We start from the raw sequence: 27,785 nt of genomic DNA on the forward strand, positions 1-27,785 counted from the left end.
TCCTGCCAGTCAGTCCATTCATCTCTCCAAACATCACTTTAATCATAGCAAAGGAGCCTCGAGCAGACCAGGCCCTGGCCCACCAGGCAGCTATGTATACTTCCTATTCACATTCATTGAACTGGCATTCAGATACAGCCAATGGAGTCTGGAGATCAGAAAGCCTTCCACCACTACCAACGAAGTCTGCTCTCAGAAGGCGAATGGAAAGAGACAAAAAAAAAAAAAAAAAAAGGCAGGGGTGTGCTTAGGGGAGCCCCATGCACCAGCTCTCCAGGCCCAGAGCAAGATGCCTTTGTGAACTCTGTACCAGGCCCTGGGTTAGTTAGCCTGGCACATCAAGTTGGTGTCTTCGATACTCCTGCAGAGAAGAAAAGCAGCTTTTAATTTTTTCCAGTGCTGGGGAGGGGACCTAGGGCCTTGTGCATGCTTAGACAAGCGTTCTCCCACAGAGACACACCCCAACCCCTTTTTTTCTTTATTCATCAAACAAGAAAGTCCTTGCTGTGTGCTAGGAGTAATGCTAGTGCCCACAGGATTACTGTGCTGGGCATCCAGACACAAAGCTGGACTACGCCAAGGCTGTACAAACAGGAGGCAAGAGGATGGATAAGGATTAGAAAGGTAGCAGAGTGCAGATAGGTGGCTTTGGTGGCCACACAGGAATTTTTTTTGTGACCACAGGAATGATTGAAGTGTTCCTGGTTTCCATATGGAGAAATACGAGACATTTAAGAGGCCAGACCCGCTAAAAGTCTCCACAGTGCAAGGACTGGAGATGAGAACTGCACCAAATAGGCTCAGAAACTGGGCATGAGTGGAGCAAGGTTCTAGAAATAAGAGGTGAGACAGAGAAGCCAAAATTGGCTTCATTTCAGCAGTTGGTGATGCCATGCCTTGGGCTGGATGTGTGCATAGGGTGGTCCTAGCACCTGGACCCCTCGATGTGCTGCCATTTATTGAATGAGGGGAAGACTCAACAGGTCTATGGACGTGACTGCAGAGGGAGGCTACACAATGGCAGGTGGCATTCAGGGGACTCCTCACTTCCGAGGCCGTACAGCTCAAATGGTACATGAGTCAGGAAGGCAGCGATCAGGGTTGGCAGAGAAACCAAGCTAAGAATGCTAACTGCCCTAGCGGGCTAGTAGGAGAGGCCTCGCAGAGGCAGCATGAGGCCCAGGCCCTCCCAGACACTTGTAGGAAGCATGGTTTTTCCCTGTCCAAAGGTTCCAGTGCTGAGGGACTTTATGTGAGGGAATGATTCATATACTTCTCTATTTTTTTTCCTTTTTGTTGTGCTGGGGATTGAACCCATGCTAACGCCTAAAACGCTAGACAGGCATTCTATCAACAGGCATTCTATCTACATCTTGAAGCATACTCCCAAGCTTGACCTTTTTGGGAACAGAATCTGTGTAGCCTAGACTGGTCTCAGACTCCTGATCCTCCTGCCTCAGCCTGCTGAGTGCTTGGATTACAGATATAGGTCACTACTTCTAGCTTTCTAGAGACTTCTAAACATCCCTTCACTGCCACAGAGCAGGAACACAGGCCAATGTCCTCACTGGCTGTTTTCCTGTTCTGACTGTGGCAAGATGTAAACATCGTGAGAACTCAGCCTCCTGTCCCATCTTTGGAAACATCTTACCTCAGCTAATAAAAGGTTGTTAACACATGTAGAAATGTTGTGGCAAAGTCCCCCTCCCCCATCCAAAGCAAAGGCTTGGTTAAAATGATCTTTTCCAGAAGGGCTGCTAGGAAAGAATGTGTGCTAAGTGTAAGTGTACTACACAGCAGAGGCGATTTCAGCTTGGTGGGAGAAGGATACAGAGAACTGGAAGTACTGGACTTTTAAGAGCTAGCCACATGATGTTCCTCGGGCTACTTGGTTCCCATCTTGCTGACGAAGTACAGCTCTCAATGCTCAGATGGCTCAGTGTACCGAGCCTGAACAAGGCTAACATCTGGACCTCAATCCACTGCAGCAGGCCGAGCTTACCATGGCCTGGCATCTCAGAAGGGTGCCTCAAATAGAATGCAGTTTCAAATGTAAAGTGCAACAGGGCTCAGCTTCAAGTCTGAATTTATCCAAGTCACTTCCCTGGCTTAATTTAGCTACAGTTTTAACCTAGAAAGCAAAACCTAAAAATAGCTTTTGTATGTGCCACTCAGTGCCAGAAAACACTACCTTTCTCTGGAACATTTAGAAAATACTGCAGTTGTTATTTCAGGCTATGCCAGAGAGAAGACTCTCAACATTTTACTGTCAACTGAACAAGGAAAGGAGTATGTCAGACCCAAAGGCCTCTAAGTTGCTATCAGGCCTCTCACATCCAACAACCAAAAAACAAGCTGCTGGAGTAGCACCAGTGCTCTGAAAGGTAAGACATACCCTCTATTTACAAACTAGAGATATAAACCTTTATTTCACAACTGTGTCATAATTCGCTTTCTGAGACAACATACACTGGAGGGCAGTTTGCAGTGTGTGGGGGGCTGGCTGCCGGGTGTCCTCTGGGCAGGAGCGAGGCCGTGGTCCCTCACGACAGGCACTCCCGGAGCTCCCAGCAGACAGGTCATTGCACCAGTACTGGCCAGCCCTGGCTTTACTTAGAGCCACCTCCTTTCTTGGGGCCATTAGTCCTCATTTCATGCCAGATTTTCACTAGAGGCTCCCTGTTCTTCCAAATGAGTTCATGCCCATAAGTAATATACCATCTGGAGAAAAGAAAAACAAATGAGATCTGATATTCAAGCAGTCTGACATAAAAATATAAGTACCATCATGATATATCAAGTTGACAGTTTCAAAATTCAGTGCCACTCATATTTACTATGTAGCTTATTAAAATAGATGATTAGGGTTCGGGTATAGCTCAGTGGTACAGCACTTGTGGGAGGCCCTGGGATCACTTCCCAGCACAACAAAAACATCAAATAGATGATTATTTACTTGCTAATAGATAAATGAATTAGCTTTAATATGCAGAGCATATAAAAGGCTGAAGTAGGATAAGCCAATGGGTGAATGCAACTACATGAAAACTTTATACTGCTTCTTGTATTACTGGAGCTTGAACTGGGTTTTGTATATTTGAAGCAGAAGTTCTGCTACTTTGGACTCATCCCTGCCTTGAAGGATCAGTATAGCTTTCCCAGTGGAGGCCTGAGGAAGCCTAGTTCAAAAGAAAATAATTTGCCCAAGGTGCTAGTAATACCTTCTATCCCAGCTCAGACTGCTGCAAAGCCTAAGAGATGTCAATGGAATTTACTAATGACAGCTGGAATGGAGGACATGTCTCCTATCATCTTCCTCCGTGCTACACACAGCAAGGTCTAGGGATCCAAATTCTTTTCCAGTCCCCATGAATGGTGTTCCAATCCTCATGCCTTGGCAAAGCTTGCCTAACTGAGACAATAAGCAAAGGAAACAAGCTCTGAGAGCTGTAGTACATTAACTTCTCAGGCACTGTAAGTAGGAACCATCAGACTAAGACTCAAACCTGCCTCAGAGACCTGGGCTCTAACTACTGTGAACCCTGCCACCAGAGGGAGCAGCCAGGCCCGGAGGAAGGCAGCACTGAAAAGGACAGCACAGGCTGCAATGGATCTTGGAGGCATAGGCATAGACAGCAACTCACAAAGTTTCTACTCGTGCAACCTGTACTTCTGCTTCCCTGCAGCCCCAGATTGCATACTCCTTGAGGCAGACATCAGAGTCTGTTCATCATCACTTTTCCCAACACCTAATTTTTAAAATGCTCTATTTCATTTAAACTGATATCAGAGTAGCAGGCTAAAATTTCAAAATTTTCAAAATAGTCTCAAGGTGTATTTATGAAAGGCTTGATTTGTACCTGACTCTGCATGTGCTCGCGTGTACGCATGCCAGTACTGGGGCATGAACTCAGGGTCTGGGCACTCTTCTTGAGCTTTTTCATTCAAGGCTAGTGTGTTACCATTTGAAGCCATAGCTCTACTTCTGGCTTTGGGGGGACTGATTAGAGATCAGAGTCTCACTGACTTTCCTGCATGGGCTGGCTTTAAACCATGATATTCAGATCTCAGATTCCTGAGCAGCTTGGATTACAAACATAAGCCACTGGTGCCTGGCTCCAGTTAATTTTAAAGATGTTAGAAAAGATAACTTCTGGATATGATTTAGATATAGTAAATGAAATGGAGCTGAAATTAACAAACAACAAAGAGAAAGGATTCCTCTACCTTTAGATCTTCGGCTTTAAATTATATTTGATCCAATTACTTTCAAAACTGAAAATGGCCATCTAATTAGAGATTAGAAGAGAAACTTGCTGGAGAAATAAGAGTATCCTGATCAACATACATGAGAGCTCACAGAAAAGACCTTTTTTCATTAGTCTGTTTCTCATACTTAATAGCAGGTCATGTCCTACTATTTATAATGTGTTACCGTAAAGCTAAAGCTGGAACTCACATGCACTATTTTGTAATCATTTTAAATCATTATAAATGGTATAATGGCATTTAGTTCCACCACCTAATAAGCAAAACTGTTTGACTTATGAATAGAGTTTTCTATTCTGTTTTAAGTAGAAAAGTTTTACATTGTCATGAAACTTTTTTTGTCACCTGTGGAGCTTAAATTTGGGGTCTGGGTGCTATCCCTGAGCTCTTTCACTCAAGGCTAGCGCTCTACCACTTTGAGCCACAGCACCACTTTCAGTGTTCTGATGGTTAACTAGAGATAAGAGTCTCATGGACTTTCCTGTCCAGGTTGGCTTTGAACCATGATCCTCAGATCTCAGTCTCCAGAGTAGCTAGAATTACAGGCCACTGGCATCATCAAACTTTTAAACAAAGAGCAAAAGCAACATTTATATAAGGCAAGATAGGCCATTAGTAGAAGAAGCCATCTAATAGTCAACTATGCTGCTGGAGGCTATCAGATGCGCTCCAGAGTCCTGGGAAGTTTCCAGGATAAAGCTGCTGCTCAACTTCCACATTTTATGCAAAAACCCACACCTGAACACAAATGAAAGTGCTGTGACCATATGCTGCTTTTGTTCAATCTCTTATGCTGGGGTGGCCAGGACTATGGATAAACATGTGTTTGGTCCTGAGCCTGTTTCCCATCAGTAAAACTAGAGGAGCAATAGTACCATGTATTCAATAGCTCAGTACTAAATGTAAGTACTATCCTTCCTGTACACATACTACAAAGTAATGGCTCCACAAGCTTGGCCTGTGTGCACAACACTGGTGAGAAGAGACAAGCCAGGGAAGAGGGCAAGCAGGGGTCCCAGGGAGCAGTCCAACAATCATTTCTGCTCACACTTACATTCCAAAGAGGGCTCCCCCAAGATGTGCTGCATGATCAAAAAATTTCCATCCCAGGATCATTCCTGCCGTATCCATGGCGATAATGGCTTTTAGGGCCTGAAAAAGCCAGCAAGAGAGAACAGAAATGGTACAACTCTGATTCTTCCAACACTGACATTAAGTCACTGTACAAACACTACTGTCCCTGGCCCTCCCCCCAGGTACTTACGTTCCCTGCTGTGAAGGTGAACATAGGGAGGAAGATGATGGCCAGCCTTCCATCTGGGATTTTAGTGCAGACTGCTGCAAGCACCGTCATGATGGCACCAGACTACAAAAGAACAAACGCTGGGAGAATGGCAAACTCTACGCACAATCCCTGTGGCTCCATGTGTCTCAAGGTTCACAATGCCAGGGCTTGTCAGCCATGTTACAGGACCATCCATCAGTGTCTAACAAAGCTCTCCCAGTTCTCCCAGAGAAACACATACATGCCTGGAATTGCTTCTAAGTGTTATGCTTTATCTTAATCCAGGTGAAATTCGTTCAGTCTCATAAAGAGAGTGAACATTTTCCTTATAGTCTAGGAGTTAACATTAGGAAAATGTAGTTTTGCAAGAGACACCCCTCACAGTACCTTCCCTGGACATGACTGCTAGGGAATAATACAGAATAAAAATCAATCCTAACTACTCAGAGACTGGATTATGTAGACCACAATTCAAAGTCAGGACAAGAAAGTCCTTGAGACACATCTCTAACAACTAAAAAGGTGGAATTGGAGCTATGACTCAAGTGGTAGAGTGCCAGCCTGCCAGCCTTGATCTCAAAAGTGACAGACTCTGAGTTCAAGCTCCAGTACACACACACACACACACACACACACACACACACACACACACACACACACACACACACACACACACACACACACACACACACACACACACACACACACACACACACACACACACACACACACACACACGAAAAGCTCTGAGTTCAAGCCCTATCACGGGTAAAGAAATTTTTTAAAATGCTTGAAGATTATTTTATTCTACTTTGAGGACAGAGGATTTTGGCTGGATTCGGTCTCTGGAGTATTTTGACGGGTGCACAGAAAATGCAACTATACATTTCTTACTATGTACTCCTTTCCGAGCAAGCACTTAAATCAGAAATAACTGGTAATGCAATAATAAGTGGCAGAGTTGAGATTCAATCCCACTCTAATTCCAAATTCCATGCTGCCACATTTTATTAATTTTGGACTTCAGCTTTTTAATCCATAAAATTAGAATAGGACTTGTCCAAAGCCAGGCACTGGTTGCTCATGCCTGTAATTCTAGCTGCTCAAGAGGCTGAGATCTGAGGATTACGGTTTAAAGCCAACCTGGGCAGGAAAGTCTGTAAGACTCCTATCTCCAATTATCCACCAGAAAACTGGAAGTGGCACTGTGGCTCAAGTGGTAGAGCGCTCGCCTTGAGCTAAAGAACTTGGACAGTGCCCAGGCCCAGAATTCAAGCCCCCTGACTGGCAAAAAAAAAAAAAGTTGTCAAAGAATACATGAAAATGCCCTCTTAGATCCTTCTGGCTAATGTCTCCCCACCCTCAACATTCCAAAGTCCTCTGGAAAATTCTCATACTTTGCATGCCTTAGATGTTTGCTTTCAAGTCTGATTCCACCTAGTGGTGTTCATTGATTTCAAAGGTGCTTGCTTAGTTGCTGAATAAGGTAGGTAACGTGAACAAACGAACACACACACACACACACACATACACATACACACACACACACACACACACACACACACACACACAGCAATTTTTATGTAGAAAACAAAAATTCCTAACTTAAACAGTTAAGTATGCATACCATTAGATAAGATATAGACCTCATTAGGAAGATCAAGTATGCACAAATCCAAGGAACACACAAATTAGAAAAAAAACAAAGACACATACACAAAAGATTTTTTCCAGAAATGAAAGTTCTTAGAATTCCTTTAAATATGAAATCTCCTATCTGAATGTACTTGAATGCATTATATGTAAGTACAAATTAAATGTATTGTTTTTAATAACTGGGCACTGGTGGCTCATGCCTGTAATCCTATCTACTCAGGAGGCTGAGATCTGAGGATCATGGTTCAAAGCCAGCCTGGGCAGGAAAGTCAATGAGACTCTTATCTCCAATTAACCACCAGAAAACCAGAAGTGGTACTGTGGCTCAAGTGGTACAGCAGTAGAATTGTGCTGAAGAGCATAGGGATAGCACCTAGGCCCAAAGTTCAAGACCCATGACTGACAAAAAAAAAAAAAAAGAAATATTATATAAAGATTTCTATGTATCTAGAATTCTTCTTTTAAACTAAAAAGTATAAATATCCACTATATCTATATAAATATGTATATTTAAAATTTTAAGCATCCAGGATATAAACTGCTGAGGGCAGGGATCTTGAGCATCTTTGCTACTATCTCTAGGGTCCAGCACAAGTACCTAACAAGTCTTGCCTACCCAGAAGCAACTTTGCAGGACAGAATAGGACCAGATTCAAATCTGTAATTAGCCAGAATTTTCCAGTGCTGATTCATGAGGATCAGATATTCATCACTACTTTGAAATACTCTTCTTGATAAGTATTCTATTCCAGTATATAAATACAAATGACCAATGGTTAACTTGTATACCCTGATAATTAGAAAGTTCTACATATGTATCAACTCTTAAATTAAAAGCAGATTAGTCAAACATTAATCTCTTGATACTGATAACTGTATGTGGTTCTGTAAGATACAGGGTGAAGGGTGTATAGAAAACTATGAATTTTGCAACCTACTTGTAAATATATAATTATTTTAAACTTAAAAACTAATTCAAAATTAATTTTAAAATTACATTAGAAATTGTTTAAATTAGAAATACTTACTGCACCAAGTGATGGTCCATATCTTCCTGTGGCAACTTTACACACATAACTGACAAAATTGGAAATAACACCTGAGAAATAAGTCATATTTCAATAATTTAAGTATTAAAAAATGGTTGGTTTTTGGTGGTGGGAGGATAGAGCCCAAAGTCTCATGTCTCATGCATGCTAGGCAAATGGCTCTACCACTGAGCTATAATCCCAGCCCTTGTTTTCCACTTTTTTATCTCCATTCCACACAGTTTTATAGTGTCAATACTTTATCTTTTGGGTGTTTTGTTTTTCTTTTAGACAGGATCTCACTCTAAAATTTAAGCTACCTTGAAGCCCATAATCCTCCTGTTTCAGCAATGTTAGATTTCTTTCTGGATCCCTCTAAGGTGCTAGTATGAGTACTATCCTGCATATCAGCCCCGCTAGTTCAGAGAAAGACTGTTAGGACTTTCTGAGTGACGGTGGGGCAACCGCTTTACCTGTCAGTTACCATTTTCTTCTTCTGTGACATGAAGAAAAGGCTAGTTCTCAAACTCATCAACTGTCCCAGAATCCTCTGGGCTAGAATATTAGGTGATCCATGAGCTCCCTTTGGCTTCAATACTATTTGAGCTCAATGTGACTCATTAAAGAAAAAACAAACAAACAAAAATCCTTCCTATAAGACAGCAACATAACTAGTATTTAGAGAAAAAACAGTATTTTACCTTAGAGGACAAAAGGATTGCCTAGCTTCTATTTTGAGGAACCAGATAAGTACTCATGAGAAATCAACACTGATTAGGCACTTAACTTGGGGCTTGTGGTAGGTGCTTTTATTTGCTCTTTTTTATAAGACCCTATTATAAGAAGTTAAGTATCACAATCTGCAGAAAGGTGTAGTCATTTCTGCAACCTCACCCAGCTAGCTGGTAGTACAAACAGGTTCTTAATCCAAATCTAGAGATTCCTTCACTACAGAACAACTGCCAGATAGTATTTTTTGTATGTCTTAAAGCTTGAACCTCAGGCCTGGGCACTATTCTTAAGCTTTTTTGCTCAAGGCTAGCATTCTATCACTTGAGCTACCACTCCATTTCTGGCTTTTTTGGCAGTTAACTGGGGACTGGAGTCTCATGGACTTTCCTGCCCTAGCTGGCTTCAAATTCCAAACCTCAGATCTCGGCCTCCTAAGTAGATAGGATCACAGGCATGAGTTTCCTGCTCCAGCTAGATGTTTCCTAAATGTATGACTTTAGAAATAAATTTTTATATTGTACTGTTTTAAGTAAAATTTGCAAATAGCTCTCTATTGGAAATGTATAAATTTTATTAGTAACTCTAAGGAAAAATTGACCAACTATCAACTTAGCAATAGTAGCGACCTGGAATCATGCACAACCACTTTTCAACTGAAATACAAAGATGATGCCATCTCCAGGACCAGAAGTAGGAAGTGGCTCCACACCAACAGAATTCTTGCAAAAAAGATAGATGGAACACACTCTACTCTAGACAATCACATTGCACTGCTCTCATCTAAAGCAATCTGCAAACTGAATACACTAGGGAAGCGAGCTTGTGTGAAGCTATTTCACAGGTGACTGAAATAGCTGGAAATCTTCTCAGCTAAAGAAATCAAGGTCCAAAGACGGGCACTGGTGGCTCACACCTGTAATCCTAACTACTCAGGAGGTTGAGATCTGAGGATTTTGATTTAAGCCAGCCCACGCAGGAAAGTCTGTGAGACCCTTATCTCCAGTAAACCAGAAGTGACACTATGGCTCAAAGTGGTAGGAGTGCTAGTCTTGAGCAAAAGAGCTCAGGGACAGTGCTCAGGCCCTGAGTTCAAGCCCCATGACTGTCAAAAAGAAAAAGAAATCAAGGTCCAGAGAGATAAAAATGGCATGCTTAAATTCCATTATATCCTTTAACTTTTATTTAACTCACTTAAAAATCAAGCATACCCAAACAACTCACAGAGATCTACAAAATGAGAAGCAGAGAAGGCAACAGCGCCATCCATCAATAGTACGCTTGTCTACATAGAAGTGAAGAAACAAGTATGTTGTGAGCACTTACTGTGTACAGAATATGGCTTTAAGCTTTCCCTTTATCCCTTCTGCAGACAGATGGAAATGCTTATGATCTCAGAGATGCTTATTACCTGCAGACAGGTAAACTGCCATGAACTGCTCCTGACCCAGAATGTTCACTATGCTGGAAGAAAAGCTCCACAAAACATACATATTTGCTGCCATGTGAAATAAGGAGAAATGACTGAATGTTGACAGCAACATTGGAGAACAAAGGACCTCTATAAAAGAAAGAAAAATGAAAACTGGTAATTGTGGAACACAAAATAAAAAAAAGGGTCTATTTTAGACTTTTCTCATTATTGTTATTAAACACAACATGCAAACACAGAGTTTAAGTAAGTGTAAAAAAGCTGTTTAAGCCAGCAGTTTCTAAAGTGGTAAAAAATATATATATTAATAACTATTTCTACTTGTAAACAACCAGTGGAAATGCATAGTTCAATGAAAAACAACTTGTACTTACACCAAGTTAGAAACAATAAGTAAATTATTTCAATTATAAAGCTGCACAAATCTCCTCCCAAGAAATAAATCTGTACTTACTGCAGATCTTAATTCATTGAAAAAATACTTATATATCTACTATATTTAAGTCATATTTCAGGCACCCAGGATAGAACAATAAGAGAGATGAAGTTCTTGTCCCAAGCAGTTCAGTCTGTTCTCCAGATTATGCTTGTAATTGCTGGTAAATACCTCAGATTGTATAGCATTATTTCTTCCATATTATATCTACCTCAAAATAAAATCAAATTAGAGGCGGGCAATGGTGGCTCATGCCTATAATTCTAGTTACTCAGGAGTCTGAGATCTGAGGATCACCGTTCTAAGCCAGCCCGGGCAGGAAAGGTAGGAAAGTCCATGAGACTTTTTTTTCCTCTCTTTTTTTTTTTTACTTGTGAAAATTCCGCACAGAGGGGGTTACAATTACATGGGCAAGGTAATGAGTACATTTCTTATCAAGCATTGTTGCCTCCTCCTTTGTTCTCCCTACCCAACCCTTCCCATCTCCCCTTACCCCCACAACCCCCCAGAAAACAAAGTGGCATTGTGGTTCAAACTGGTAGAGTGCTTGAGCCTTGAGCAACAGAGCTCAGGGACAGCTAGTCCATGAGTTGAAGGCCCACAACTGACAAAGAAAAATAAACTTACTTGAGGCTGGGTTCGATGTGAAATATCTGATCATTGTCCTTTGTAAAGAAGGTACTCTCCATAAACAGAACACACAGATATTTGCAGCTATTATGCCTACAAAATAAATATAATTTTGGTAAGTTAAAAATAAAAGCAAAGCCGGGCGCTGGTGGCTCACGCCTGTAATCCTAGCTACTCAGGAGGCTGAGATCTGAGGATCGAGGTTCAAAGCCAGCCCGGGCAGGAGAGACCGTGAGACTCCTATCTCCAATAAAACCACCAGAAAACCGGAAGTGGCGCTGTAGCTCAAGTGGTAGAGCGCTCGCCTTGAGCTGAAGAGCTAAGGGACAACGCCCAGGCCCAGAGTTCAAGCCCCACGACCGACAAAAATAAATAAATAAATAAATAAAAGCAAAGAAAGTCTGATCTAAAGTCCACCTGAATGAGATTTTCTACTACAATTACATGAGGGTACTTTGTATTTGAGGAGAGGTAGTAAAATTAAGCCGGGTGCCGGTGGCTCAGGCCTGTAATCCTAGCTACTCAGGAGGCTGAGATCTGAGGATCATGGTTCAAAAACCAACCCAGGCAGGAAACTCCGTGAGATTCTTATCTCCAATAAACCACTAGAAAACAGGAAGTGGCGCTGTGGCTCAAGTGCCTAGAGCTGAAGAGCTCAGGGACAGTGCCCAGGCCCAGAGTTCAAGCCCCACAACCAACAACAACAACAAAATAAGTGCCTTTAAAATATTATAAACTGTTACAAGTTGACAAAGTCAAGAGGATTCCTAGACAACTGCAAATGTTTTAGAAGCTAACTTCCCTCACCCAGAACCCTATTCCATTTCTTCAAAACCAACTGGCTCAAGTGGTCGAGCACCAAACTTAGTGAAAAAGCTAAGGGAGAACATGAGGACCACAGTCCAAGCCCAATATCAGCACCAGAAAGAAAAAAAAAAAACAGGTAATTTTTGGAATTGCCATACTCTTTGCAAAAGGCATTTACCTACTTGTTGAATTAAAGGAACTTAGAACTGAAGTGTCTGGTTAAACAATAGGCAATGAATGTGTTCAATTTCCTTAATAAAAGGAAGAACTGACTTCAGCCCCCCCCCCCCCCCCCCCGGCCAGTCCTGGGGCTTAAACTCAGGGCCTGGGCACTCTCCCTGAGCCTCTTTGTATTCAAGGCTAGCACTCTACCAAAATGATTTACTGGAGAAAACTGTCCCATGGACTTTCTCTGCTAGGCTGGCTTCGAACCATGATCCTTAGATCTCAGCCTCCTGAGTAGATAGGATTGTAGGTGTGATACTCTCTTTTTAAATGTAATTTTAGGGCTGGGAAGGTGGCTCAGTGGTAGAGCGCTTGCCTTGCATGCCTGAGGCCCTGGGTTCCATTCCTCAGTACCACATAAGCAAAAAGTAAAAAGCCAGAAGTGGCGCTGTGGCTCAAGTGGTAGAGCGCTAGCCTTGAGCTGAAGAGCTGAGGGACAGCGCCCAGGCCCAGAGTTCAGGCCCCACAACCAGACCCCCCCCCCAAAAAAAAACAAAAAAAATGTAATTTTGTTATTATTAAGGTATTGTAAAAGATACACTTTGTGGAGTCTCTGCTACATCGTGGAGTTATCCTTAGCATTCCTGGTCTGCTCAGGTTTGGTTCTCTTCTGTGAGAGGAAAGGAAGCTGTCTGTTTTCATAGATCTTTTTTTCCTAGTTAATATCTGAAGTCAGGATGCATCAGTTGTAAGATGCGTATAATTAGTGATCTGACATAGTTTATTCAGTAGATACTTTTTCTTCCTTCAGTAGTACATTAAATGAAGCTGCACTGCATTTAACTGAGTTGATTCCATCATTTTAGTGGAGACTGTAACAGTCATTAGGCCATCTTTGGTAAATGACTACAACCCTTTGAAACCCTTTGAAAGATGGTGAGAGAGGCAGTACTGGTAAAAGGATAGGGAAGAGAGTTATGAGCAAGGCAAGGAAGAGTGATGTGCCCCCTCCCAATGAGGAGTTCCGAATCTGGGGAGAAAGAGGTAGACAGGACGTCAGGAGGTCTATCCCACAGAAAATAAGCAGTAGTGAATGTTGCCTACAGTCTTTTAGTTTTCTTTGGGAAAGTGGAACCTCTTTAATACTGACTCTTTTAGGTCTAGGTTGTTGTACATAGTGACTGGTATTTTTAGAGTAAAAGATACTTGAGGATAATTTGCTATGACCATAAAATCAGGTTTCCATGATTATAGAGGTAGTCACTTTATGGCTTTGGAGTTTGATTGTACCTGCTAGCCTCAAAAATGACAACCACCAAGCTACTCAGGAGGCTGAGATCTGAGCATCAAGGTTCAAAGCCAGCCTGGGCAGCAAAGTCCATAAGATTCTTATCTCCAATTAACCACCAGAAAACTGAAGGTACTGTGGCTCAAAGTGGTAAAGAAAGCTGGGTACCACTGATTCATGCCTGTAATCCTAGCTACTCAGGAGGCTGAGATCTGAAAATCATAGTTCAAAGTCAGCCCAGGCAGGAAAATCCATGAGACAATCTCTAATTAACTATTCAGAAAACCAGAAGTGGTGCTGTGGCTCAGGTGGTAGAATGCTCGCCTTGAGCTGAGAGACAGCGCCCAGGACCAAAAAAAAAAAAAAGGCCTCACAGACTTTCCTGCCTGGGCTGGCTTTGAACTACAATCTTTTTGAACTACAAACCGACCTACTGAGTAGGTAGGATTACAGGTGTGAGCCACCAGCACCGGCTAAACAGAGTGCTTTCTAAGGGAAGCAATGTCAATCAATCATAAGCTTGAAGACTGATCCAAGCTAACAAGGTGGGTAAAATTAAGCCTTTCAGACAAAGGAAACAGACTGAAAAAAATAATAAACATTGTTTCTCTACTTTGGTAGGTATAGGAAAAGAATACCAAGACTCTAAGTATCACACCTGTTTGAGAAAAAATATTTTGCTATTCTCTAGAAATCTTATTTCCTATTTGCATAATTATCAAAGACTTAGAAATCAACTTTCTACTTTAGAAATCAAGTTTCTCAAATAACTAAATATTGCACCAATGTTACTTTGAAGAGTCAGATCTGTCTTTCCATCAAAATTAACAAAGAACAAAATAATCAGTGATGCACTGTATGCTTACATTTAAAGAGGATTTTTTTTTTTTTTGTCAGTTGTGGGGCTTGAACTCTGAGCATGGGCACTGTCCCTCAGCTCTTCAGCTCAAGGCTAGCACTCTACCACTTGAGCCACAGGGCCATTTCCAGTTTTCTGAGTGTTTTATTGGAGATAAGAGTCTCACATGGGCTGGGAAGGTGGCTCAGTGGTAGAGCGCTTGCCTTGCATGCTCGAGGCCCTGGGTTCAATTCCTCAGCACCACATATGCAAAAAGAAAAAAGCTGGAAGTGGCGCTGTGGCTCAAGTGGTAGCGTGTTAGCTTTGAGCTGAAGAGCTGAGGGACAGTGCCCAAGCCCAGAATTCAGGCCCCACGACCGGACCCAAAAAAAAAAAAAAAAAAGTCTCACAGACTTTCCTGCACTTTCCTGCCTAGGCTGGCTGAACCGATCCTCAGATCTCAGCCTCCTGAGTAGCTAGGATTACAGGTGTGAGCCACCAGCACCTGGCTAAAGAGGAGCTAGACCTGGCTCTCAAAATCAGGCCTCTCTTACATACTACTCGCAGCTGTACCTTTAAAAAAATTCTTTCTTCTAAAGGCAATTTCTATACCTATGAAAAGGAAGACAATTACCCTATAGGCAACTTTGCCAAGTGGGGAGATAATGTGTGTGTGTATATACTTGCATATATATACACATATATAATATACATTATATTATATTATCCTGTGTACAAAAGAAAAGGTACTCAATGTCTCCTTTAGTTTCTTTTTTTATTAGTCAGTCATGGGGCTGGAACTCTGGGCCTGGGCGCTGTCCTTGAGCTCTTCAGCTCGACTAGCAGCTACCACTTGAGCCACAGCGCCACTTCTGGCTTTTTCTGTTTATGTGGTGCTGAGGAATCGAACCCAGGGCCTCATCATTATGAAAAATCTTTATGCCACACTACATATTGGTGTTTGGCCTTACTCTGTCTTTAGTCAGGGTCTCTCTGTAATCCAGGCTGGCCTTAAATTCTTGATTCTCCTGCCTCAGCCTTCCCAGTGCTGTAATTACACTACTCCTCATACTGCTACATTATTCTTGATAGGTACAGATACTCTGTCTTCTAAGCCACTGGTGAGTACAGTATGAAAGTTATTTCCTGTGGCATACTGTACCTTTTGGTTTGATTTCTCTTCCCTTGAATGGCTAAAACATGTAAGCTAACACAAACCTGTCACAGTCCGCTGGCCATCACTTAGATTATTCCACCACTTGTTAATCTAAAACAGAAGGAGAATTGCATATCATTGTACATGAAATACTTCCTGATTAGGAAAGTGAAACCTAGAAAGAAATGCCTGTGGTCTTGATCCCTCATTTATAAAAACTATAGATGACCAATAGACATGGTAGAGTGGAAAAGGCCATGTTTTGGGGTTGGTTCTTAGGTTTTGTTTTTAATAGAGACATCCTACATTCTCCAAATGAAACCAATGTTCAGATATTTTATTTTTAAGCCTTGGTATTCTGACATATAAAATGGGACAGTAGCTGGACATCGGTAGTTCATGCCTGTAATTCTAGCTACTTGAGAGGCTGAGATCTGGGGATCAGAAGACAGCCTTATTATTCAACAAGGTCCTATCTAGTTTTAAAATTCTAACTGAGGTGCGGGGCCTGATGGTGAACTAGTGAAGTAGAGGTAGCACTACATGATCTACGAGTGTGACATGAGCCTGAGCAACACAGACAGCCTTCACATGAACTAGAACTAGGAGAATAAATTTGTACTAACATTGCTATTTTTTTTTTTAGATATAATGGTATTCAGAAACAAGATAAAAGAATCTTAAGTTGTCAGGGATACATTGTGAAATCTTTGAGTGAAATGTAGTTAGGTACTGCTTTACAATAATGCAGTAATGGGAGGGGAGGGGAGGGGAATGAAAGGAAAATGAGTGAAAAGTAGAGTGGAATGTAACTACTGAAGTTTGACAAAAATATTTTTCTCTATTGCTGAATATAAAATTTTCCTTAATTAAAAATATTCTATCTATGACATCCCATCAGATTTCATTATGATGGGGGGAAAAATCAAGGTTAAAAAATTATAGATTAGTGTATATATGATTTCATTTCTGTAATTTTAATATGTGTATGATCTCTCAGACTGTCTTTGCTGCATTTATACTGATGTAAATGGGGTTCCCAGGGTTTTCCTTTCCTTTTTTTTTTTTTTGCCAGTCCTGGGGTTTGCTCTATGCCTCCGCACTGTCTCTGAGCTTCTTTTGCTCAAGGCCAGTGCTCTACACTTGAGCCAAAGTGCCACTTGCAGCTTTTTTGAATAGCTTTTTTTTGGTCGTTTGTGGGGCTTGAACTCTGGGCCTGGGAGCTGTCCCTCAGCTCTTCAGCTCAAGGCAGGCACTCTACCACTTGAGCCATAGTGCCACTTCCAATTTTCTGAGTGGTTTATTGGAGAGAAGAGTTTCATGGGCTTTCCTGCCCAGGCTGACTTTGAATGGTGGTCCTCAGATCTCAGTCTCCTGAATAGCTAGGATTACAGGCATGAGCCACCATGCCCGGCTGGCTTTTGAGTAGTTTTATTCGAGAAGAGTCTCTGGGACTTTCATGACCAGGCTGGCTTCAAACTGCAATACTTGGATCTCAGCTTCCTGAATAGATAGGTGTGATTATAGGTGTGAACCACCAGCACCCAGCTGTGGGTTTTTTGTTTGTTTGTTTTTTAAGGCAAGATCTCACTTTGTTGCCTAGGTTGGCAATGAACTCCTGGGCCCAAGTAGTCCTTGTATCACAACTTCCCAGATGGCAGGGACTACAGGCATGTACCAGTAGACATGACAAAGATTCAAAGACTTTCATTTTCTATGCTATATTTATAGCCTTTACCCCCCTCCCCCCATTAGATTTGCATATAATGCTTTATGCTTGCTTAGCTTGTGGCCTGACTACTATTCTACTCCTTGACCTGTGTCTCCAGTGCTGTATTAGGAGTTATTTTGGAGGCACTTGTCTCATGGACTTTTTTCTGCCCAGCCTCAACTGAAACCACACACCCCAGGTCTCTATCTCTTGAGTAGTTTGGATTACAGGCATGCATTTTTTTTTTTTAAACAGGCTTCATTCTTAAACAGGCATGGATTGTATATAGTCTAACCTGTGACTGGTTTAACTATTATTTTAAAATATATATCCTTGGATAATATATATAATATATAGTATACATAATATATCATATAAGTTTTATATATATATATATATATATATGAACTTCACAGTCCAGCGATGTGCTGTAACTTCCTGTGACTCAGGGTTGTGGAATTCGGTTTACTATCTTTTAAAATATAGTATACTGAGTAAAAATCTGCTTGTTACTGTTTTTACCTGTAAATACTATAAATTATTCTTCTGCATAAAGCCTCTCTCTACAATAGGATTCGTGCTTCTGGAATGAGTCTCTTCAGAAACAGAAGAATGCATCCTTCCTCTATGGATAGGAACTTCAAAGTTTAATTAGTAATAAGAAAGCCCATGGCTTCCTTCTCAGGCTCTACTGACTAGGACTAGACTATTCGTGGAAGTGGGAAAGTAAGGAAGACATCAGCCAGGAACTATTGGCTCACACCTATAGTCCTAGCTACTGAGAAGACTGAGATTTGAGAATCTTGGGTTCAAAACCAGCCTGAGAAGATATATCTGAGAGATCAACCAGCAAAAAACTCCAGAATTAGAGGGGTGGTTCAATGATAGAGTGCCAGCCTTGAGTGAATAAATTAAGCAATAGATTTGAGGCCCTGAGTTCAAGTCCCAGTACAGGTATCAAAAAAGGGGGCAGGGGCTGGGTGCCAGTGGTTCACACCTGTAATCCTAGCTATTCTTTTTTTTTTTTTTTTGCTTATGTGGTGCTGGGGAATCGAACCCAGGGCCTCTGGCATGCAAGGCAAGCACTCTACCACTGAGCCACCTTCCCAGCCCCAATCCTAGCTATTCCTGAAGCTAGATTTGAGGATCCAGTTCAAAGCTAGCCCAGTCAGGAAAGTCCGTGAGACTCTTTATCTCCAATAAATTACCCCTCTCCAAAAAAAATTGAGAAGTGGAGCTGTACCTCACGTGGTAGACTGCTAGCCTTGAACAAAAAAAGCTCTAGGACAGTGCCTAGGCCCTGTGTTCAAGTCCCAGAACTGGCAAAAAATAAAAATAAAAAAACAAACAGGTGAGGGGAGAGAGGAAACATCAACCCTCTCAACTCTCTCTCCAAACTGGAACAGTATTGATGTGTCATAAAAAAACAAAACACCAAAGATGCTTGAAAACAAAAATGGAGCTGGAAACACATTAACCTATGGCTTCAGTTCCCAATAAATACTGACATATAAAACTTTAAAATTTTTAAGAAAGATTTATCTAGAAGCAAACTTGTTTTAAAAATTCAGGAAGGCCAAGCACCAGTGGCTCACACCTGTAATCCTAGCTACTCAGGAGGCTGGGATTTGAGGATTGTGGTTCAAAGCCAGCTCAGGCAGGAAAATCTGTGAGACTCTTATCTCCAATTAACCACCAGAAAACTAGAAGTGGTGCTATGGCTCAAGTGGTGGAGTGCTAGCCTTGAGCTGAAGAGCTGAGGGACAGCACCCAGGCCCAGAGTTCAAGCCCCACCACCACCAACAAAAAAAAGTCAGGAGGAAAGAGAGCCATCAGTTGGCACACAAAGTAAATGGAAAATGTGCATGCTCCATGTATTTACATCTCTTTCTTGTATCCCACTTAGAAGATGGTGGTGCTAGAGGTTGAACCCTAGGACCTTGAGCATTACTACTCAAATGTTCTACCACTGAGCTATAACGTCCCCACAACCAGATAAGAGGCTTTTAAAAATCCATTTGGAGCTGGGTGCTGGTAGTTCACACCTATAGCTTTAGCTACATAAGGAAGAGATCTGACCATTGCAGTTCAAAGCCAGCTCAGACAGACAAATCCTGGAGATTCTTATCTCTAACCAGTAAAAAGTCAGAATTGGAAATGTAGCATAAGTGGTAGAGAACCAGCTATTAGCAAAGGGTAGAACAAGCTTGAAGTCCTGAGTTTAAATCCCAGTACCAACAAAATAAATAGATAAGTAAAAATTAAAATTGACTTGGTAGTTCTACCCTATTTTTTTTTTAAGTTTCCTGTGATTCTGGTATTTATCTAAAATAATTCAACAAGGTGATGCCAAATTAACAGTGGTCTTCAAACTGTAGAGAGCTGGAATAAGGTCTTGATATTTTTTTTTCCTGTAAGGGGACTGAACATGCATCATGCTGGGCAAGCATTCTACTTCCTAAGCCAAACACCAAGCCCTTCTGGAGTTTTGTTGTTGTTGTTTTATAGATAATTTGCCTGGGTTGCCTAAACTTGTGATCCTAAACTTGTGATCCTTTTGCTTCTCCCTTACAAATAATTGGGATTACTGGCATGTACCACTATGCCCATCGTTTTTCCCCCCATTTCTTTTTGGTACTTCTCAGGGGTGGCAGAATTTGGGGCCTTGTACTTGCTAGTCAGGTCTTCTACCGCATTAGCCACTTTGCCAGTTCTTTTTGTATTACTTTTGGAAAAGGGTCTCATTTTATGCCCGGGCCAGCTAGGACTACAATCCTATCTGTGCTTCCCAGAATCTCTGGGGTGACAAGTGCACATCAGTATGCCCAACCATGGTTGAAAAGAGCTTCATGAACCTTTTTGTGTGTGTGTACATGCTATCCCTGAGCTCTTTTGCTCAAGGCTAGCACTGTACCACTTGGAGCCACAACTCTACTTCCAGCTTTTTGAAAGTTAATTGGAGATAAAGGTCTCATGGGGATTTTTCAGCTCAGGCTTGCTTTGAACTGTGATCCTCAAATCTCAGCTCTGAGTGAGTAGCTAAGATTACAGGCTTCAGCAACCACACTTCCTGGCTCCCAGATATTTTTTAAACTGTCCATGGTCTTTTTTTTTGTCAGTCATGGGGCTTGAACTCAGGGTCTGGTCACTGCCCCTCAGCTCTTTTAGCTCAAGGCTAGTGCTCTACCACTTGAGCCATAGCACCCTTTCCAGCTTTCTGGTAGTTAATTGGAAATAAGAGCCTGAAGGATTTTCCTGCCTGGGCTGGCTTCAAACCGTGATCCTCACACCTCAGCCTCCAGAGGAGCTTGGATGACAGGCATTAAGCACTGGTACCCAGCTTCTGTGGTCATTTTTGAGGCATATGGGTAGAGGGACAAACTCTTGAAATTATTGTCAAGTACAATACTCCTAAACATATAACACATTCATTAATACTCATGGAATGAAAGGATTATAAAGAAGAATTTTAAGTACACTGACTTCAAATCTATGCATGCATGGACTGTTGCCACTAAATAAAAATACTTTCTAAAGACTTTAAAAATTGTGATTAAAATAAAACAATGTTTATCTTTACCTCCTTCCTGAGGTCTCCTTCTTTTTGTGGCCTTATACTATCCAACCAGTCAGCTTTTAGGCCATCAAAATAACTCTGGACCCTGGATTTCAGTGACTCATATTGCCAAATAGCAGCTGATCCAAATGCACAGCCTGTAAACTGCATAAAATTAAATATATTACAAAATAATTTTAATAGAGAGATTTATCCATATTCTTTTCCCACACAGAAATCCCATTAGGTGACAAGAACATTTTTGTTTCCGATTTTATTAACTATAGAACTTTCAGGTCTGTTTCTAACAGGTCCAAAATTCAAAATACCAACTTAGTGCCACTAAAAACAGAAGGCCTACAAATTTCTCCTCCGAGGCTTACATATTACTGGGCTAGATTCTAAAAGCAATTATTAAATTCATTCTGTAATCAGAATTCATGTGTCTAGCACCCCAGTTGCTGTTGATCCACTAGCCACCCACCCCTGTTCTTGTTCTGAAAGAATCGAAGCAGGACAAAAACACTGAAACACTAGAGTAGCAGCAAGCTGGTAACAGCCAGTGATGTAAACTCTTACCCCAACAGTGAAGAAAAAAGGTTTCACAAGAGTCCTGATGGGGTAGGGAGAAGGATAAAAGACCGTTTCTTCTACAGGAGGAATCAAAGCACTTCTCTTGTAAGCTTCCCCACTTGACCCTGTGTCTGATCTTCGTGGTTCCACCTTCCTGGGTGCTTTTCTGAATCCACATTTTTGCTGAATAAAGAAGTTAAACCTATGGGGTAGGAGGTACAAATATCAGATTAGAAATGGAATGGCATCAGAACCATCTCAGTTTATTTGCATTCTCAAGTCCAAAAGAGCCAGGATTCCTAATGTAGGGAGAATTAAAAGGAACAACACTCAACTTTTCTGGAACAGACAAGTTACAAACTAACAGCTTTAGAGCACTAGTTTGGACTATTACTTTGTATCAATCAATAAAATAGTTTGTATCCATTCTCCACATATAAGATCTTTTGTCTTACAGAAATTAGATACCCCCCCACCCCCCCAGGGCTGGGAAGGTGGCTCAGTGGTAGAGCACTTGCCTTGCATGCGCAAGGCCCTGGGTTCAATTCCTCAGCACCACATAAGAAAAAAAACCGGAAGTGGCGCTGTGGCTCAAGTGGTAGAGTGCTAGCCTTGAGCTGAAGAGCTGAGGGACAGCGCCCAGGCCCAGAGTTCAGGCCCCACGACCGGACCCAAAAAAAGAAAAAAAAAAAGAAATTAGACCCCTCCCTTTTTTTTTCTTTTTTTGCCAGTCCTGGGGGCTTGAACTCAGGGTGTGGGCGCAGTCACTGAGCTTCTTTTGCTCTACCACTTGAGCCATAGGGCCACTTCCTGTTTTTTTCTTTTTATGTGGTACTGTGGAATCAAACCCAGGGCTTCACGCACATGAGGCAAGCATTCTACCGCTAAGCCACATTCCCAGTCCTAAACAACATATAAACTATCAGTTTTAATCAGGTTTATCTTATTTGAAGTTTAGTCAATTCCAGCACAACATTTAAATGTATTGTACTAGTTGGCAGCCAGAGGCTCATGCCTATAATCCTAGGCTGAGATATGGAGGATCTGCCAGCCTAGGCAACAAATCTGAAAGACTCCATCTCCAAATAACTAGCAAAAACCCAGGGTGGAGTTATGGCTCAACTGATAAAGTCCCATGCATGAGCAATCCAGAGTGTGAGGTACTGTGGCTCAAGTGGTAGAGCGCTGGCCTTGAGCTGAAGAGCTGAGGGACAGCGCCCAGGCCCAGAGTTCAAGCCCCATGACCAAAATAAAATAAAAATAAAAACAAAACAATTCATTTTTGGAACTAGGATAACTTCTACATGGGTAAATAATTCAAATATGTTTCTCCAATCCTAATCTAGCCCTGCATTTCCAGCCACATATTGAATATTTCTACTTAGATATGTTCCCATTGCTTATTTAAAAGGAAATTTAGTTGTTGTTTTTTTCCCCACAAACAGCTTCACTTTCTTTCTTTTTTTTCTTCTTGTCTGTCATGGGGCTTGAACTCTGGGCTTGGGTGCTGTCCCTGAGCTCTTTAGCTCAAGGCGAGTGCTCTACCACTTGAGCCACAGCGCCACTTCCGGTTTTTTTAATTGGAGATACGAGTTGCACAGACTTTCCTGCCAAGGCTGACTTTGAACCGCAGTCCTCAGATCTTAGCCCCCTGAGTAGCTAGGATTATAGGTATGAAGCACTGGTGACGGCAACAGCTTCACTTTCTGACTTCATTATTCTTTTAGGTAGACCACAGTTCTCTTGGTCACTAAGATTTAAAGTTTATAATTCTTTATTTTTTACCAAACTACTAAAAGCCAACTCTGTCAAATAAAAACATCTTTTATTCCTAGTGCAACTATTTATGGCTGGATTACACCGATGACTTAAAACATCAACACTAAACACATAGCATCTGTTCTCTCATCAATTTTCCTCAAATACTCAACAGTTCCTGGAACACTCAGTCACAATGCCTACAGGATGCTGTTGTTACTATTCATGCCTAGAATGCCCTTTCTCCTCCTCTCAGAAATTACATAGTAATGATGACAGATGGGTGCTAATGTGACTTGAAATTTTGCCTAGCAAGTACTAGTTCAAACTCCAGTACCACCAAATTTTATGATTTTTTTTTCCTTTTTGCTTATGTGGTGCTGAGGAATCGAACCCAGGGCCTTAGGCATGCAAGGCAAGCACTCTACCACTGAGCCACCTTCCCAGCCCCCAAATTTTATGATCTTACACTTCCAAATAAGTAACATTTAGGACATGTGAAACACAGAGAGAATGATAGAGATGAAATTGAACCCATGCCCACAGCATCTAAGCAAGTACTGAACTCCATTCTCTAGAATTTTTTTTTGGGGGGGAGGCAGTATTTGGGGTTGAACTCAGGACCTTGTACTTGCTAGGCAGACACACTACTGCTGAGCCACACCTCCAGCCCCATTTTTTCACTGGTTAGTTTTAGCATAGGGTCTCTCCTTCCATCCAGGTGTGGAATCGCCTACTTTAGGCTTCTCAGAGATTGGGTATCTTGGACTTTCCACCTGGGCAAGCCTGGACCTTCAATCCTACTCATTAGTCTCCAACACAGCTTGGCATGACAGGTGCATGCAACTGTGCCTAAATATATTGGGCTAGCCTTGAACCTTGATCTTCACATTTTTAGCCTCCCAAATAGTTAGAATTATAGCTACGTCCCTAATATATGGCCACAAACCTTATTTACTTCCAGACAATGTCTCTCAATAAGCTTCCCAAACTGACCTCAAACTTGTAGCCATTTTTGCCTCTCAAATAGCATGGATAACAGGTGTGCACCTCAATACCCAGCAAGTATTCCTGTCAAAGAAATATATTTTACCTGCCTATCAAGGACTAATTCAAATCCCAGTAAAAACAAAGAAAGAAAAAAACCCACTTTAAAAAGTTCTATATTTGGGCTGGGAAAGTGGCTCAGGGGTAGAGTGCTTGCCTTGCATGCATGAGGCCCTGGGTTCGATTCCTCAGCACCACATAAGCAAAAAGAAAAAAAGCCATACATGGCGCTGTGGCTCAAGTGGTAGAGCGCTAGCCTTGAGCTGAAGAGCTCAAGAGGGACAGCGCCCAGGCCCAGAGTTCAGGCCCACGACCAGAACCCCCCCCCCCAAAAAGTTCTAAATTTATCCAATCATAATGTTGCTTTGAGATCCCTTCAAAGCCTGGTAAGCATTTTATGAATAAATAGCCCTGGGTAAACACTCAACAGCTAATCCAAGCTAAATTCTAACACTTTTCCCTGACTTGTTTTTTTTTTTGTAGTGGCTAGGAAAGATACATTCAGCATACTGCATACTCTTCTTTCCTCTCACCACTTTTCCTCAAACACTTAAATAGCTCCTAGAGGCTTGTTGGCTGCTGTTATTACTATACTTGCCTACAGAGCCCTTGTTCTTCTGCATCGACTCCACTCCTTGGTTCAACATCTCAGAAATCACTTTCCAGCCTGCCACATGGCAAGGGGTGGTTCTATCACTTAGACACTTAGGAAGAATTTTTTCAAAAACCTCTTGGAATGGTTTTATTTACCTAATAAAAACATCATTGATATCTCTCATCTACACACACCTACCCTTCTAATTTTAATAGAGATGCAATGCCAAAAGCTGAAGCACTTATCTTTAATGCCAAGAAAAAGGTTAAAGGATTTTGATACTAACCTTGATATTTTTGGCTATGAAAGCAAAGATGGTAGTCATTTAGCCTCCAAATGTCTTAACTGGTTCCTCTTTACACAACTATCAATTTACTTATAGCCAAATGCATTCCTAGTTTTTTGTTTCATTTTGGTTTGGGGAGTACTAGGGATTGATCTCAGGGCCTCACACTGTCTAGGCTAGCATTCTAACATTTGAGCCGCACCCGGGTCTGGTCGTGGGGCTTCAACTTTGGGCCTGGGCGCTGTCCCTCAGCTCTTTAGCTCAAGGTTAGCGCTCTACCACTTGAGCCACAATGCCATTTCCAGCTTTTTTCTTTTTGCTTATGTGGTGCTGAGGAATTGAACCCAAGGAATGCAAGGCATGCTCTACCACTGAGCCACCTTCCCAGCCCCAGCATACTAATTTTAGAACCATAGGAACTCAAATCTTCCCTACTAAAGATTATAAAGAAGACAACTTACATACTTTATTAACTTTCACTGCCTATTTCCAGAAGCAAGGCACAAATACTGTATTTCAGGCATAGCTACATCCTTGTGTACTGCATTTTCCCATGTAACTATTAAACGAACAGCAAGTTTTCCAAATAAATGGCAATCTTTTTTAAATCAGGTGTTAAACTTTAACATCATACGTGTTTCTTAGGCTTTGTAGTTCCAAGTGGTCTTTACATCCAATTTTTACTGGGGCTAGTTTTCTTATCCAATTTTTACTAGGGCTAGTTTTCTTATCCAATTTTTACTGGGGCTAGTTTGTTCGTTCTTCCTTCCTTCCTTCCTTCCTCACTCTCTCTTTCTCCCTTTTATTGTCAGTTGTGGGTCTTGAACTCTGGGCCTGGATGCTGTCTCTGAGCTCTTCAGCTCAAGGCGAGCACTCTATTACTTGAGCCACAGTACCACTTCCAGTTTTCAGGTAATTGGAGATGAGTCTCATGAACTTTCCTGCCCGGGGTGGCTTTGAACTGTAATCCTCAGATCTCACCCTCCTGGGTAGTTAGGATTACAGACATGAGTCACCAGCGACCCACTTTACTTGCCCTTTCTATAACCAGTACTTGATGTGTACTTAAAATCTTAAACACTGAACACACCTGTTGCTTTTTTTTTTTTTTTTTTTTGGTCAGTTGTGGGGGCTTAACTTGGGCCTGGTGTTGTCCCTGAGCTCTTTTGCTCAAGGCTAGTGCTCTACTGTACTGAGCCACAGCCCCACTTCCAGTTTTTAAGTGGTTAACTGGAGATAAGAGTCACCAGGGGACTTTGCTGCACGGGCTGGCTTCGTAGTCTCCTGAGTAGTTGGGATTACAGGCGTGCACAACCAGCGACCCGATCTGTTGCTTCTTAGTAAGACAATCCTCCCTACCCCCATCCACACACTATGCAATCTCAGATGCGATTTGAAATAAACACTGGCATCAGGACCACTGAAATCTATCACCACCTCCACCTGACTTCATTCTGTCTCCCCAAAAGTTTAAGATTAGTGCCAGAAACTCCATAAAATGTGTTAAGAAACAATGCATGCAAGATTTTCAAAATGCCTGATAAATTCACTTGGCATGCTTATGAGAAATACAGGTTCTTCCACTCTTCCCATCCTTCTCCTAATTCTGATTTCATAGGACTAGGGTGGTGCTGAGAAATACGTCTGCAAACACTCCAGGAAATTCCTTTTTATTGTTGTTTTGTGTTTTGATGCAGCCTCATTGGGTAGTTCAGGCTGCCCTCTAACTCCTGTTCCTCCGGTCTCAGCCAGCCAGGATGATTCGAGACACCAAACAAGTCAGAAATCGGGAAGGTTAAAATTCTGGAAGGAATTTCAAAGTCAGGAGTTTCTCTCTCTTCTCTCATAATTTAGAAATGGATCGTCCTTAGGTTAAAAAAAAAAAAAAAAAGAAGAAGAAGGAGTCGGCAATACATCTCAAAAGGCAGGCTAGGCTGGTTTTCTTTCCAAAGTATCTAAGGAACCAAATACCTCTAAACTCCTAAATCAGAGAGCCTCTCAGAACTAAGCATGGGCTCGCCTCTGACTCTGGCCCTCCCCTTGCTTTCCACGTTAAAGGGAACGCTGTCGTGGGAGAGAGGCTTGGTACTCAAGTCTGAGAGGATAAAATCTCAGCTGTCATTCTACCGGCGGCGCAAACCTGCTTCGGTGACCATCGGGCTTCAGTATGGCCCCATCGGGTTAAAAAGTGGCCCGCACTAGTTCACGACCCCATCCTAGATGAGACCTTGGGCTCCCCGGGGCCCGGCGGGGCCTGAAGCCCGCCAAGTCCGAGGACAGCGGCCGGGCCCCGGGCGGCGCGGCCAGGGGGCGGCCCCCGCCCCGCCAGGGTTCACCTCCGGAGCCCGGTGCCCACACGCCCCGAGTGGCGGCCATTACCTGCGTCCGAGCAGCCGCGGGGCGGCCAGGGCAGCGGGGAGCTCCTCACAGACCTGGGTGCCCGCCGGCGGAGCCCACGCCCGGCCGCAGCGCCAGCCTCTCTGCGCCCAGCATCGCCACGCCATGTTCCCTGCCTCTGCCCCACCATGGCCCGACCTTAC

General features: G+C 42.3%; 1 protein-coding gene across 2 annotated transcripts; it reads right to left on the reverse strand.

The window, feature by feature from the left end:
- Positions 1–2,410: 2,410 nt before the first annotated feature.
- Parl (presenilin associated rhomboid like) lies at positions 2,411–27,785 on the reverse strand. Of its 2 annotated transcripts, XM_070029685.1 has the most exons (10): positions 27,625–27,785; positions 21,566–21,761; positions 21,011–21,151; positions 15,782–15,830; positions 11,463–11,558; positions 10,379–10,528; positions 8,239–8,309; positions 5,534–5,635; positions 5,324–5,421; positions 2,411–2,721 (listed from the first exon to the last, which is right to left on the reverse strand). In XM_070029685.1, exons 1-10 carry the CDS (start codon positions 27,747–27,749, stop codon positions 2,610–2,612), a joined length of 1,140 nt encoding a protein of 379 aa, XP_069885786.1. In that variant the 5' UTR covers positions 27,750–27,785; the 3' UTR covers positions 2,411–2,609. The 2 variants fall into 2 exon arrangements, with proteins under 2 accessions (XP_069885786.1, XP_069885787.1); XM_070029686.1 differs by lacking the exon at positions 10,379–10,528.

Source organism: Dipodomys merriami, unplaced genomic scaffold, assembly GCF_024711535.1.
Source record: "Dipodomys merriami isolate MVZ:Mamm:240054 unplaced genomic scaffold, mDipMer1.0.p SCAF_2, whole genome shotgun sequence".
In the NCBI taxonomy this organism is placed as follows: Eukaryota; Metazoa; Chordata; class Mammalia; order Rodentia; family Heteromyidae; genus Dipodomys; species Dipodomys merriami.